A 16,354-nucleotide genomic window follows, 5' to 3' on the forward strand; every position below is an offset into this window, starting at 1 on the left:
GGGAATTCACTAATAATTACCAAATGTTTTAGACCTGGTCTAAAACATTCAGTAATTACACAATTCACAAAGGCAAACAAGGAGTAACCACGCCCACTTTTTCTGATGGATTAGACCAGCTGATTTCTGTCGGTAAAGTACTTCTGTGAGGTATTTTAGACGTGAGGATGGAGCTTTTTGAATTAATTATGCAGGAGTTTAATTGTATCCAGAGGAGAGCTCGTCAGAGGAGAAGGATGTCATTCATAGCTGATGGTATCTTTAGACCTCGTACGGTAATGAAACTTAATTCCCGAATGTTTTAGACCAGGTCTAAATCAGGTCTAAAACATTTGGTAATTGTGACTGCTGGTTTACACCAAACCATCAGTAGACTAAAACCATCAGTAGGCTGATCTAAACTGCTTAGTGAATTGAGACCAGGACACCTGACGTGAGTTATATGGAGGCTGCCATATTTATTTCCTTTTAACCACTTGCCGACCAAGTGATTTCCCATTGATCTGTGCAGGGTGGGCTCTTCAGCCCCCAGCACAGATCGTATTGCAGGCAGGGCGATCAGACTTCCCCCCCCCCCCCCCTTTTTTCCCCACCTGGGGGATGTCCTGCTGGGGGGTCTGATCGCCGCCGCTCTGCTGTGCCTTGCGGGGTGGGTCCTCAAAGCCCCCCTCCGCATCGCTATTCCCTCCTCCCTCTCCCTGGCTCTGTGGGCGGTAGAGGACGGCGATACGTCCTGTACCGCCTCTGATAGGCTTCAGCCTATCAGACGGCGGCGATCCCCGACCTATCAGAGGCCGGGGATCGCTGATCTCCTTTATGGCGCTGCTGCAGTTGCAGCGCCGTAAACATCGGGGATTTCTTCCCCGCGTGTTTACATTTCGCCTGCGAGCCGCGATCGAAGGCTCGCAGGCAGTTCACGGAGACACGTTTCCATGGAAACCCGCAGACAACCAGTTTACGCAGGTCGGCGTTAGCTGGTCGTCAAGAGGTTAAGCAGTGCCAGTTGCCTGGCTGTTTTGCTGATCCTCTGCCTCGAATACTTTTAGGCATAGACCCTGAACAAGCCGCACATCAGGTGTTTCTGACATGTTTGTCAAATCTAACAAGAATAGCTGCATGCTTGTTTCTGGTGTGATTCAGACACTACTGCAGCTAAATTGGCCAGCAGGGCTGCAAGGCAACTGGTATTGTTTAAATGGAAATAAATATGGCAGCCTCCATATACTTCTCGCTTCGTTTCTTTTTTTTTAATTGACTTTGTAGATTATAATGATGAATTGATATGTTAAATACAAATATATTGTCTCTCAAAACAAGTCTATACTTGCATTATTACCATATCAGATATACCTCTCAGGCTCAAACTCGCTCAGACCACATAACAAATCCTTCCTATGAATGTTAAGAAAGGTGTGTAGCTACTTCATCAAAAAAAAGACAAGACAGAACATTTATATGCCACTTTTCTCCTGGTGGCCTCAAAGCACCAGAGCTGCAGCCACTAGGGAGCGCTCTATAGGCAGTAGCAGTGTTAGGGAGTCTTGCCCAAGGTCTCCTACTGAATAGGCGCTGACCTACTGAACAGGAGGAGCCGAGATTCAAACCCTAGTCGTCTGTGTCAGAGGCAGAGCCCTTAACCCCAGTACACTATCCAGCATATTTATAAGATACTGGTAGCAACAATCTCCTGGAAATCCAGAAAAGCTGTAATAATCAATACAGACCAAATCAAAACAATGTATGCTTAATTAGTTCATGAACAGTAACTGCCATTCATTGTTATGCTGTTCAGGCAACCTTTATGTTCATCAATATGGTCCAGGGTGTTAAAATTAAAGAGAAACTGTACTGAAAAAAAGGACCCTGGGGGGGTAACGTACGTTAGTAGGAGGAAGTCTCTGGATTCAATTGAGGCTTTCCCCGTCCTCCGCAGTCCCTTGGTGGTCTTTCTAGGCCCATCCGAAACCACAGCCGACAAATTGTCAGGCTGTGGCGCTGGTGCAGTAGCGCCTGCAATATTTACCTTCCACGGCACCAGTGCAGGTGCAGTAGCGGCTCTCGGCTCGAATCAGGCAGAACTAGCCGATCCCAGTTGGGTCCGCTGTAGTCTACTATGCAAGTCGCCTGCACAGCAGGGCGGGCCCTACTGGGATAGGCTAGTTCCACCTGATCAGAGCAGATAGCCACTACTGCACAGGAGCCAGGAAAGGTAAATATTTACATGGCCACCATTAGGAGCGGCCTAGAGAGACCACTGTGGGACTGCGGAGGAGGACGCGGGAAGCCTCAATCGGATCCAGAGGCTTCCCCATCCTGAGGAAAGTACCCCCCAGGGGCTCTTTTTTTCAGTACAGGTTCTCTTTAACATTCATACCCGTCTTAATAGAACTAGCAGTTGTGTATAAGAATTCCACAAAGAACAGTCTGCTAAGAATAGCTCCTTCGTGTCTCCTCATGCAGTTGTCATCCTTGGTATCTGCCTGGTTTGTCTATGCCTAAAAACAGCCCTAGGTTTCTTGTCTTGGGAGGGGGAACCCTCTGGATCCTGGAGAAGCTCCACCGTTGTCCTCCACCGTTCCAGCGCTGGGATCCCTGAAAACTTGCTTGTCAAGTAGCACGGCCCTGCTTCTGCGGAAAAAGCAGAGCCTGATTGGATCTATGCCACTGCACATGCACAAGCCACATGCGCAGTAGCACAGACCCGATCGGGCTCATCTTTTTCTGCCGAAGCCTGAATGGGTCCCTGCTACTGCACAGGCACAGTGTACTCTCAATTTGGGGGTCTCATTGCTGGATCGGCCTGGTTGACGACCGGGGAAGCCTCTCTAGGACCCAGAGGTTTCCCCCTCCCAATGTAAGTATTCAAAATTGGCTGTAGCAGACCTCATAGGTTTGCTTTGAAATGAACCAGAGACAGTACACACTGCAATATTTATACTTACCTGCAGGGCTGTGGGGTCAGAGTCGAGGAGTCGGAGCAATTTTGGGTACCTGGAGTCGGTGGTTTCATAAACTGAGGAGTCTGAGTCGGAAGATTTTTGTATCGACTCCACAGCCCTGCTTACCTGGAGCTTCCTCCAAAGCAATGAGGTGTGCGGGCTCTCACGCGTCGTCCTCGTCTGCTCCGTTCTCCCGTCGTAGGTGCCAGTATGTCTAGTCGGGGCCAATCATCCTCTTCTGCGCATGCCCTGCCGTGCGAGCGCCCCCATTGCAATCTGAACCTGCACCGGACGCTCCTGGGGGAGTGCGTGCGGCTGGCCCCTGCATGCACAGAAGAGGACTATTTGCCCCGATACCGGCGGCTACTACTACGGGAGAATGGAGCGGCCAGAGAGGATGGCAAGGGAGTCCACGCACCTCATGGGGCTGGAGGAAGCCCCAGGTAAATATAAATAAGGCAGTGTGTACCGTCTCTGGTTTACTTGAAAGGAATGCAACCTTTGGCCTGATTTCCTGATTGGAAAGTATAGCCTTGCACCTCATATATTTCATGTATTGTGTAATTAGCCTGCTAGATCTGGACAAATACAGACTAGAGATGAAGCTGATGTTCTACCAGCGCTGCAAGCTGAGAGTTCGGGTTTGAGGCTGAGCGATTCCCAGGTGTCTGTGAATGATGGAAATTCAATATGATGCTAATGGGTCTGAGCCTTGTGATCTCACTTGTGTTGGCTGGAAGTGTAATTCAGTACAAGAGGTTTTTAGGCAGAATTGGCATCACTCAAGTGCAACTGTTGCTCTTCAGCAGCTGTCTGGCACCTGCTGCAATAAAGCCAGTACTGTTAAGGTGCCCATATGTCTACCGATTCAATAAGTTTTATATGAATATTGGGTGACGGAACATGTCCACCTGATTAATGATGTGATTGATTTCGGGCTAAAAACAGTAGGATGCGTTAATCAAACAAGCTGGAAAGATCTTGACCAGATGTGTGGCAGTAATGGCGTTCCCTGTGAAATGCATAGAAAATTAACTGCCGTGATAAAAAAAAAAAAAATAATAATAATAATAATAAAATCACCCGCAGAAAGCCTAATTTGTTTAAAAAAAAAAAAATTTCCTTCCTAGACAAATTTTGATTCCGCAGGTGATACGTTTTTGATCCCCAGAACATGTCCTTCCATCAACGGTAGACGATGGTTCGAATAAGGGACCTTCATAGTTGGACATTTTTGGTTTGTGAGATGTTTCAGAACATCTTATAATTGCTTTCTTTTTTATGTATTCTGTCTTTAGTGCTACCAGAATCAGAACCAAGATCAGGATCAGGTCGATGTAAGTACCTCCTGGTTCCTACTGTGAAGTTTAACACTGTAAATATTTTTACTGTATAGTCCACTATGGTTTTCAATTAAAGCCTTACTATATCTAGAAAAAGTGCTGTGCTAGTGCTAACTAGTTCAGCACTACCTGCAATTCTTTGAGTGCGGACACACGTTTTACCACTTCCATGTAGTATGAGAGTTCACCTACATATTCTGTTCATAATATTCAAACTCTGTTGGCTCACACGCTTCATGGATGTGGTAAAATTGGACAATCATTGGCCGATTAGAATTGAATGTGTGTATGCACCTTAAAGGAAATATCCAGAGAGAAAAAAGACATTTACTTACATGGGGCTTCCTTGCACCCGACATGTCCTTCGCAGCAGCTCCGCTCCCAGCCGTCGGCCCGTGGTCCCCGCTGGTGCAGAGGCCGACCTCGCAGTACACTCCAGCCCACGTGCGAATGTGGCGCAGGCGCAGTAGAGGATGACCTTGCGAGGTCGGCCTCTACACCGGCGGGGACCCCGGGCTGCTGGGACCAGAGATGTGAGGGACAAGTTGGCTTCAAGGGGCTGGAGGAAGCCCCAGATAAGTATGTAATTTTTTTTCTACCTGGACATTCCCTTTTAACGCTAGGTACACATGTACGAGAAATGTGGCCTAGCAGAAATCTGGACTTCCTCCTTTGGGCAACTGTTTGGGCTGACCTCTGTAAAGATGCATTGCTAGCCTTCAGGCTAGCGACGCATTCTGTTGCTATGGAGGGGGTTGAAGAAACAAAGCAGCGGTGCACGGTGATGAGGTAGAGGGAGAGAACAATGTCCTCAGCCAATACTCCGCCAAGTTCATGCATTGGGTGCCAGGACCCGTGAAATGGATCAGGTCATTTGGCCGTGGGGATCAGCAGGCATCTTACAGATGCCTATGTAAATTATCGGTAATCGGGCACCCAAGTGGTGAGTTGGGGCCTGATGCATATAGTAATTAAATAATAGTTGGTTTCCCCCCACCCCCACCCACCCTGATGCCTAACCTTAAAACCCCCCTTCCTGAGGCCTAACCCTAAACCCCTCTTCCTGAGGCCTAACCCTAAACCCCTCTTCCTGAGGCCTAACCCTAAACCCCCTCTTCCTGAGGCCTAACCCTAAACCCCCTCTTCCTGAGGCCTAACCCTAAACCCCCTCTTCCTGAGGCCTAACCCTAAACCCCCTCTTCCTGAGGCCTAACCCTAAACCCTCTCTTCCTGAGGCCTAACCCTAAACCCCCTCTTCCTGAGGCCCAACCCTAAACCCCCTCTTCCTGAGGCCCAACCCTAAACCCCCTCTTCCTGAGGCCCAACCCTAAACCCCCTCTTCCTGAGGCCCAACCCTAAACCCCCTCTTCCTGAGGCCCAACCCTAAACCCCCTCTTCCTGAGGCCCAACCCTAAACCCCCTCTTCCTGAGGCCCAACCCTAAACCCCCTCTTCCTGAGGCCATACCCTAAACCCCCTCTTCCTGAGGCCATACCCTAAACCCCCTCTTCCTGAGGCCATACCCTAAACCCCCTCTTCCTGAGGCCATACCCTAAACCCCCTCTTCCTGAGGCCATACCCTAAACCCCCTCTTCCTGAGGCCATACCCTAAACCCCCTCTTCCTGAGGCCATACCCTAAACCCCCTCTTCCTGAGGCCATACCCCAAACCCCCTCTTCCTGAGGCCATACCCCAAACCCCCTCTTCTTGAGGCCTAACCCTAAACCCCCTCTTCCTGAGGCCTAACCCTAAACCCCCTCTTCCTGAGGCCTAACTCTAAACCCCCTCTTCCTGAGGCCTAACTCTAAACCCCCTCTTCCTGAGGCCTAACTCTAAACCCCCTCTTCCTGAGGCCTAACTCTAAACCCCCTCTTCCTGAGGCCTAACTCTAAACCCCCCTTCCTGAGGCCTAACCCTAAACCCCCTCTTCTTTCCTGAGGCCTAACCCTAAAACTCCCTTTCCTGAAACAACTTTAAAACCGCCCCTTCCTGACGCCTAACCTAGTGTTTCTCAAACCTGTCCTTGTGACTCCCCAGTGGTGCATGTTGTGCAGGCAACCTCACCTATGCACAGGTAGGTAATAGTGTCTCTGATAGATGGAATCCACCTAGCAGAGACACTAATTACCCCACCTGTGCATAAGACCCCATCCTATCCCTATGCTGAACCTTAACCACCCCCACGTCCCTACCCCTGCCACAAATAATGTAAATACAAAAAACAATACATTTCAAAAATGATGCATTTCTAGTTTGGGAAACGATAAATTTCCAAACGATAATTTAAAAAAAAAAACATTTCAGTTGGACTGGTCCAGCGGCCGCTATTTATCGGGCACCCAAATTTCTGCTTTTGGCGCCCAATAGCCGATATTTGCATTCGCATGTCTGGGGCACCCAAATTATCCATTAGCCGCAAGCGCCCAAATTTCCTGCTTCCGCCTGATCCTGCCCCATTCAGAATAGTTCTGAACTCGCATGCCTTTTATTTTTGTGCAGGAAATTGGAATTGAACAGAAAGAAAGCTGCTCTTCTCTTGACCATGTTATTAAAGAGGTAAGCATAAGCGGCATGGCATAAGGTAGTATACTGACAAACGTTTTTGGCCTGTTGCTGCTTTACACTTTTTTTTTTTTTTTTTTTTTGTTTCTTGCATTTTTCAATCTGTTTTGCAATTCACAAGCAATTCCCATTAAAGTCACATATTGGCGCTCCCATGTGGACTTCTGTTATCCAATACGTGAAAGTACTGCATTGTGTATTTTGGTGCATTTTACGCTTCCATGTACATTTAAAAAAAATCATAGACACATTGTAATGCATTCTTCTGGAATTTTTACTCAAAATGACCTGGAATTCTTTAATATACCACAAAATGATATGCAGTAAATATGCACACACTAAATATCTCTGCTGCATCTGAGAGTGGGAACAGGCCCAGAGAACACTAGCCAAAGCTTGGGTTCAGAAACACATACTTGCCTAAGAAGAGGGATGCCTCTGGGTCCTATAGAGCAGTGATGGCTAACCTTGGCACTCCAGCTACAAATCCCATCATGCATCTGCCTCCCCAAGTTATGCTTAGAGCTGTCAGAATGTTGCAATGCCTCATGGGACTTGTAGTTCCACCACAGCTGGAGTGCCAAGGTTAGTCATCACTGCTATAGAGGCTCCCCATGGCATTCTCTGGTCCGCTGCTGCAGCTTGCAGACCCGCCATTTGGATCATCCAGAAGCTTCCGCCTGCTGAGGTAAGTATCTAACTTACTCTGTGGTGTGAGTACAGTGCTTGAGGGATCCCCAAATATAGTTCCCAGGAGGGCCTATGGTGTATAGTCATGTCCTAGATAGACGCTCCTATTCATAAAAAAAAATAATTCTTACTTACTAATTGGCATCTCCAGGAGGTGGACCGTAAAGGGGAACTGAAGAGAGAGGTATATGGAGGCTGCCATGTTTATTTCCTTTTAAGCAATACCAGTTGCCTGGCAACCCTGCTGATCCTCTGCCTCTATTACTATTAGCCATAGCCCCTGAACAAGCATGCAGCAGATCAGGTGTTTCAGACTTTAAAGTCAGGTCTGACAAGACTAGCTGCATGCTTGTTTCTGGTGTTATTCGGATACTACTGCAGATAAATAGACCAGCAGGGCTGCCAGGCAACTGGTATTGATTAAAAGGAAATAAATATGGCAGCCTCTGTATACCTCTTACTTCAGTTCCCCTTTAAAGGAGACCTGAACTCAGAACTACTTATTGCTCCTTGCTCTAAAAGATATCATAATAACCTTTAAAGAGACTCTGTAACGACAAAAAGATCCCCTGGGGGGTACTCACCTCGGGTGGGGGAAGCCTCAGGATCCTAATGAGGCTTCCCACGCCGTCCTCTGTCCCACGGAGGTCTCGCTGCAGCCCTCCGAACAGCCGGCGACTGTGCCGACTGTTCAATTCAATATTTACCTTTGCAGGCTCCAGCGGGGGCGCTGTGGCTGCTTTCGCTCCGAAGGAGGCGGAAATACCCGATCTCAGTCGGGTCCGCTCTACTGCGCAGGCGCCGGAGACTTGCGCCTGCGCAGTAGAGCGGACCCGACTGAGATCGGGTATTTCCGCCTCCTTCGGAGCGAAAGCAGCCAGAGCGCCTGCGCAGGAGCCTGCAAAGGTAAATATTACGTCACCGCTGTACGGAGGGCTACAGCGAGACCCCCGAGGGACGGCAGACGGCGTGGGAAGCCTCATTAGGATCCTGAGGCTTCCCCCATCCGAGGTGAGTACCCCCCAGGGGACGTTTTAACGTTACAGATTCTCTTTAAAGAAAAACATTTCCACTTTAAGTCTAGCAAATCGCATAATAATGAGCGTTGCTGGTTAACTGGATCAGCTGATGAAGCTTTGATTTGCTAATCCCCAACTTCTTCCCCTTGGTTGGAGCAACCTGTTGTATTAGAAAAAAATGCTTCTCTCTTCTCTTGGCTGCAAACATTGCGGCAACGTTCTTAGTCTCGCTGTTTTATCACACTTGCCAAGAAAATATGGGAATATAGCTGCGAGTAAAGAATATTCATTAAGGGCCCATTCACACCTAAGCGATTAGCGGGTCATTCCCGCTAATCGCTAAATCGTTAGCACTTTTAAGTGCTAGTGCTATGTAACCCTGTGGCAGTGTTCTCACTGCCGCGATTGGCACAGTTCACGGGTGTTTTGCGATTAGCGCCAATTGCAACCGTGTTACCTGCAGCATTTTCTGGGCAATTCGGCAGCAATCATGGTACAGTGCTTATAAAGCGCTGACCGCTCTGAAATTGCGGAAGTGTACAGTGATTTTTACAGCGCTAATCGCAGTAAAATCACTACAGCTGAGCGCTAGCGTTTGGCGTTTTTAAGTGGAAATGGGCCCTTAAAATCAATGGGATCATTGTAAATGCTCATTGCTGGGGTGAGCTCATTCCACACACTGGACTCTATTCACAAAACTTCGAATAAATTACGTATTTATCAGCTAAGTAATAAAAATAACATTTCAGCACATTTACAAGCAAAATAATCGCTCAACTCAGTAAGTTGTTACTGATTAACTTTATTTCAATTTTATTTTTCTTACCTTAATTATATTACATTTTTGCTCTTTGGGAGCTTAAAAATGTAGCATAGATAAGGTGAAAACTGGTGAGAAAGCTATAAAAATTATTTTTCGTTTTGTTCTTAAGGAACTATTATTTATTTATTGTATTTATAAAGCGCCAACATATTACGCAGCGCTGGACATTAATTTAGGTTACAGACAATATTTAGGGGTGACATACAGCAATACGACAACACAGGAATACAAGAAAACCAGATCACGCAACACAGTATGAGTACCAAGTAATGCTTAGTCAGTCACTGGAGGGGAGCATGGAGATTAGGCAAGTTAGGTTCACTCAAGTGCATAGCATGGGTTCACAGTAATGGAGGTGCATGATCAGGTAGGACACAAAAGGAGGAGAACCATGCCCAAAGGCTTACAATCTAGAGGGAGAGGTAGGGACACGAAAGGTAGGGGACCAGAGTTCAGCTGTGGGTTTAGGGCACTTGTAAGGGGTAGTAGGCCAGAGTGAAAAGGTGAGTTTTGAGGGCCTTCTTAAAGATGTTGAATCAGGGGACTGCCCTAATGGGTGGAGGTAGGGAGTTCCATCGTGTTGGAGCAGCTCTTGAGAAGTCCTGGAGGCGTGCATGGGACTGGGTGATGCGGGGGGGGGGGGGGGGGGGGGCGGTTAGGCGAAGTTCATTGGAAGAGCGGAGTGAGCGGCTAGGTGTGTACCTCTGAGTAAGATCGGAAATGTAGGTTGGACAGGTTTTGTGGACAGATTTGTAAGTCAGACACAGTATCTTGAATCTGATTCTGGACAGGATAGGAAGCCAGTGGAGGGATTCTAGGAGAGGATCTGCCGTGGTGAAGCGATGGGAGGAGTGGATAATTCTGGCTGCCGCATTCATGATGGACTGTAGTGAAAATAACGTATTGAGTAAAATTGATTTTTTTTTTTTTTACAATATAAATTTATAAATTGTTAGTCAGTGTTTGCCCATTGTAAAATCTTTTCTCACCCTGATTTACACTGACATTTATCGCTGTTGGTGCCATTTTTAGTCCTGGCACCTGCAGCTCTTTGGAATATTTGTTTTTGAGAATTCCGAAGCCAGTGAAAATAATGCTTTGTCTCCCAGAATGCTCTGGAAGGAGAATTCTGCATAGGTTAACGGTCTAGGCTAAGCATCATTGTGAGAGGGAGGCTACATAGCAATATACTGTAATATATAGCTGTAGGAAGTGTTTCTGATGCTGAAATCCGGAAAATTACTGTATAAGTGGGTATCCTGAATAATTTACTGCATTCTACTATGTCACTACAGTGCCTCTTTAATTTACTATTATTGTATTTCCTTTCATGTTGCAGACGACACAGGAGATGGTTGCTCGTTCGGCTGCTACGCTAATCACTCACCCTTTCCATGGTATGTAAGACTGCTTGTGGAATATTATTCTGTGGATAGAGGTAGTGGGAGGCAAGAGGCAGATGTCACAAGTTCTCGCAGTGCTGGTGGAGAGGAAGGTGACACCCCCTCCCCTCTGGTGTTGCAGATTTCCTCTTATATTTAGAGACCAGGTTATTGTCAGGTTATTGTCAGTCTCAGTGTATAATTTTAAAGTGTAAGAATCGACACTTACCAGGGGCTTCCTCCAGCCCCATAAGCACTTGTGAGTACCTCGTCATACTCCCGTGGTCTGCCGTTCAGCCACGATCAGCCCCGGTAACAGGCTCAGTCGCGGCCTTCTGCTCATACGGAGGACGCCAAGGGACTCGGGAAGCCCCGGGTAAGTATTGATTCTTTGATTTTCCACAGCTCTGGTTTCCTTTAAAAGGAAATTGTGCTTTCATTAGGCATATATATTGCAAGGATTATTTCCGCTTACGTTTTTATTATTTTTTTAACTTCTGAAACAAATGGAACCCAAAAGGCTTCTCTGTATAACACATACTGAATATACTCGCATATAAGCCAAAGTACCCACGTTTCCCTCAGAAACCAGAAAAAAAGCGATTGACTTGTGCATAAGCCCCATCCCCAGTATAGCCTCCGCAGTAGCCAGATGTACCCCCAGTACAAGTCAGCCCCCCTGCCCATAGTCAGATGTGCCCCAAGAATGATACAGCTGTGTCTCAAGACCTGAATGCATGGCGTTATAGATATGAGACACGGCGATTGCCACACAGGAAGAATCCCCGATCATTGCACCGCTGACATGTTGCTTGCATGCTCCGCTTTACAAGCCAGGGGACACAGGTAGTCCTGAGCAGTGCACTCTGCACACCATGTTGCAGGGGATGGGGGGCACGGACACAGCAGGGAACCAGCTGGCAAGAGCAGCATCACTAGTGCAGGATCCTTCCTCTCCTCTGCCAGGAACAAAGCCTGCTCCACCATCCATTCTGCTGCACTACCTCGCATATAAGCTGAGGGGGTAACGTTTCTAAGCATATTTTTGTGCAGTATATAAGGTGCCCAACAATACATGAGTATATAAGGTACCCGACAATATAGCCTTGTATATACACAAGGTAAGAGATGTTGGAAATGAATGATTCATGGCCAGTCACTAGACAATCTCAACAATAGCACTGTGGCACACACAAAAAATACGGTTTATTTTAAAACTTGAAAATGGTACAAAACATCACATATACATTGTACAGAATGTTTAATACCATCACGGTGATACGGCCATCAAAAACATAGTACTGAACATTTAAAGCAAACATGAAGCAAAAAACCCAAAACAAATCTTATGATATAATGAATTGTATGTGTAGCACGGATAACGAATAGAACATTAGTAGCAAAGAAAAGTCTCATATTTTTATTTTTAGATATATAGCTTTTATAGAACATTTCATCATTCTGTCACATTTGCAGTTTTAAAATCACACTCTTTAACCACTTGAGGACCGTGGGCTTTACCCCCCTTAAGGACCGGCCACTTTTTTTCCATTCAGACCACTGCAGCTTTCACGGTTTATTGCTCGCTCATACAACCTACCACCTAAATGAATTTTGGCTCCTTTTCTTGTCACTAATAAAGCTTTCTTTTGGTGCTATTTGATTGCTCCTGCGATTTTTACTTTTAATTATATTCATCAAAAAAGACATGAATTTTGGCAAAAAAAATGATTTTTTTAACTTTCTGTGCTGACATTTTTCAAATAAAGTAAAATTTCTGTATACATGCAGCACGAAAAATGTGGACAAACATGTTTTTGATTAAAAAAAAACCCCATTCAGTGTATATTTATTGGCGCAACAGCGAGGAGAACGCCAGCGCATACCACTAAGGCTGCACCTGAAATGACCACCAGCTCAGTGTGTAGCACCTATATAGACTTTCTACACACTTCGCATTCAATTCAGATGCAAATCATATGCAAATCTGCTACTACTTATCATGCAAACAGGAAACTCAGGAGGAGGGGCTGGGAGCAGCTAACCTGAGAGTTACATAGTTACAAAGTTAAGGAAAGGTGGGGGGAAAGGCTGCGCATCCCTAAACACATGCTGCAATTGAATGGTTAATCGCATAGGCATACACCGCCTCTGCCAGACTGAAAAATGCATGCCCTGCATCCAAGACAAGTGCTAACATTTATTAAACTAGGAGGTACTTTAGCTTCCAATATGGTTTGCATGCAAAGTATATTATACTAGACACTTGCGCCACGGTGAGGCAGACCTCCGGGCAAGTGACCTAACCTAAATTTAAAACCTCGGGAGCAGCTAAGCAGAAAAAAATGTGTAACTTACATTTGGTAGAACAGCGAGGAGAACGCCAGCGCATACCACTAAGGCTGCACCTGAAATGACCACCAGCTCAGTGTGTAGCACCTATATAGACTTTCTACACACTTCGCATTCAATTCAGATGCAAATCATATGCAAATCTGCTACTAATCATGCAAACAGGAAACTCAGGAGGAGGGGCTGGGAGCAGCTAACCTGAGAGTTACATAGTTACAAAGTTGAGGAAAGGTGGGGGGAAAGGCTGCGCATCCCTAAACACATGCTGCAATTGAATGGTTAATCGCATAGGCATACACCGCCTCTGCCAGACTGAAAAATGCATGCCCTGCATCCAAGACAAGTGCTAACATTTATTAAACTAGGAGGTACTTTAGCTTCCAATATGGTTTGCATGCAAAGTATATTATACTAGACACTTGCGCCACGGTGAGGCAGACCTCCGGGCAAGTGACCTAACCTAAATTTGGTGGTCATTTCAGGTGCAGCCTTAGTGGTATGCGCTGGCGTTCTCCTCGCTGTTCTACCAAATGTAAGTTACACATTTTTTTCTGCTTAGCTGCTCCCGAGGTTTTAAATTTAGGTTAGGTCACTTGCCCGGAGGTCTGCCTCACCGTGGCGCAAGTGTCTAGTATAATATACTTTGCATGCAAACCATATTGGAAGCTAAAGTACCTCCTAGTTTAATAAATGTTAGCACTTGTCTTGGATGCAGGGCATGCATTTTTCAGTCTGGCAGAGGCGGTGTATGCCTATGCGATTAACCATTCAATTGCAGCATGTGTTTAGGGATGCGCAGCCTTTCCCCCCACCTTTCCTTAACAGTGTATATTTATTGGTTTGGGTAAAAGTTATAGCGTTTACAAACTATGGTGCAAAAAGTAAATTTTCCCATTTTCAAGCATCTATGACTTTTCTGACCAACCTGACATGTTTCATGAGGGGCTAGAATTCCAGGATAGTATAAATACCCCCCAAATGACCCCATTTTGGAAAGAAGACATCCCAAAGTATTCACTGAGAGGCATAGTGAGTTCATAGAAGATATTAATTTTTGTCACAAGTAAGCGGAAAATGACACTTTGCGACAAAAAAAAATGAAATCTGCCACGGACTCACCATGCCCCTCTCTGAATACCTTGAAGTGTCTACTTTCCAAAATGGGGTCATTTGTGGGGTGTGTTTACTGTCCTCGCATTTTGGGGGGTGCTAATTTGTAAGCACCCCTGTAAAGCCTAAAGGTGCTCATTGGACTTTGGGCTCCTTAGCGCAGTTAGGCTGCAAAAAAGTGCCACACGTGGTATTGCCGTACTCAGGAGAAGTAGTATAATGTGTTTTGGGGTGTATTTTTACACATACCGATGCTGGGTGGGAGAAATATCTCTGTAAATGACAATTTTTTAATTTTTTTTACACACAATTGTCCATTTACAGAGATCTTTCTCCCACTCAGCATGGGTATGTGTACAAATACACCCCAAAACACATTATACTACTTCTCCAGAGTACGGCGATACCACATGTGTGGCACTTTTTTGCACCCTAACTGCGCTAAGGGGCCCAAAGTCCAATGAGTACCTTTAGGATTTCACAGGTCATTTTTGTTTCAAGACTACTCCTCACGGTTTAGGGCCCCTAAAATGCCAGGGCAGTATAGGAACCCCACTAATGACCCCATTTTAGAAAGAAGACACCCCAAGGTATTCCGTTAGGAGTATGGTGAGTTCATAGAAATTTTTATTTTTTTGTCACAAGTTAGCGAAAATTGATTTTAATTTGTTTTTTTTCACAAAGTGTCATTTTCCGCTAACTTGTGACAAAAAATAAAATCTTCTATGAACTCACCATACTCCTAACGGAATACCTTTTGGGTGTCTTCTTTCTAGAATGGGGGCATTTGTGGGGTTCCTATACTGCCCTGGCATTTTAGGGGCCCTAAACCGTGAGGAGTAGTCTTGAAACCAAATGTCGCAAAATGACCTGTGAAATCCTAAAGGTACTCATTGGACTTTGGGCCCCTTAGCGTACTTAGGGTGTAAAAAAGTGCCACACGTGGTACCGCCGTACTCAGGAGCAGTAGTATAATGTGTTTTGGGGTGTATTTTTACACATACCCATGCTAAGTGGGAGAAATATCTCTGTAAATGACAATTGTTTTGATTTTTTTTTTTACACACAATTGTCCATTTACATAGAAATTTCTCCCACCCAGCATGGGTATGTGTAAAAATACACCCCAAAACACATTATACTACTTTTTCTGAGTACGGCGGTACCACATGTGTGACACTTTTTTGCAGCCTAGGTGCGCTAAGGGGCCCAACGTCCTATTCACAGGTCATTTTGAGGCATTTGTTTTCTAGACTACTCCTCACGGTTTAGGGCCCCTAAAATGCCAGGGCAGTATAGGAACCCCACAAGTGACCCCATTTCAGAAAGAAGACACCCCAAGGTATTCCGTTAGGTGTAGGGCGAGTTCATAGAAGATTTTATTTTTTGTCACAAGTTAGTGAAAAATGACACTTTGTAAAAAAAAACCCAATAAAAATCAATTCGCGCTAACTTTTGACAAAAAATAAAATCTTCTATGAACTCGTCATACACCTAACAGAATACCTTGGGGTGTCTTTTTTTCTAAAATGGGGTCACTTGTGGGGTTCCTATACCGCCCTGGCATTTTACGGGCCCAAAACCGTGAGTAGTCTGGAAACCAAATGTCTCAAAATGACTGTTCAGGGGTATAAGCATCTGCAAATTTTGATGACAGGTGGTCTATGAGGGGGCGAATTTTGTGGAACCGGTCATAAGCACGGTGACCTTTTAGATGACAGGTTGTATTGGGCCTGATCTGATGGATAGGAGTGCTAGGGGGGTGACAGGAGGTGATTGATGGGTGTCTTAGGGGGTGGTTAGAGGGGAAAATAGATGCAATCAATGCACTGGGGAGGTGATTGGAAGGGGGTCTGAGGGTTTGGCCGAGTGATCAGGAGCCCACACGGTGCAAATTAGGGCCTGATCTGATGGGTAGGTGTGCTAGGGGGTGACAGGAGGTGATTGATGGGTGTCTCAAGGTGTGATTAGAGGGGGGAATAGATGCAAGCAATGCACTGGCGAGGTGATCAGGGCTGGGGTCTGAGGGCATTCTGAGGGTGTGGGCGGGTGATTGAGTGCCCTAGGGGCAGATAGGGGTCTAATCTGATAGGTAGCAGTGACAGGGGGTGATTGATGGGTAATTAGTGGGTGTT

The 16,354-nt window shown here is 46.0% G+C and overlaps 1 protein-coding gene across 1 annotated transcript in view; it reads left to right on the forward strand.

The window, feature by feature from the left end:
- The window catches only part of MTCH2 (mitochondrial carrier 2), a 63,415-nt gene that overhangs the window by 33,550 nt on the left and 13,511 nt on the right, over positions 1-16,354 (forward strand). Inside the window, exons 4-6 of the mRNA XM_068260394.1 lie at positions 4,238-4,276; positions 6,781-6,837; positions 10,715-10,772. Coding sequence (XP_068116495.1) covers positions 4,238-4,276; positions 6,781-6,837; positions 10,715-10,772 — 154 coding nt within the window. The remainder of the gene's footprint in view (positions 1-4,237; positions 4,277-6,780; positions 6,838-10,714; positions 10,773-16,354) is intronic.

The sequence above is a fragment of the Hyperolius riggenbachi genome, chromosome 11, assembly GCF_040937935.1.
Source record: "Hyperolius riggenbachi isolate aHypRig1 chromosome 11, aHypRig1.pri, whole genome shotgun sequence".
Taxonomy (NCBI): domain Eukaryota; kingdom Metazoa; phylum Chordata; class Amphibia; order Anura; family Hyperoliidae; genus Hyperolius; species Hyperolius riggenbachi.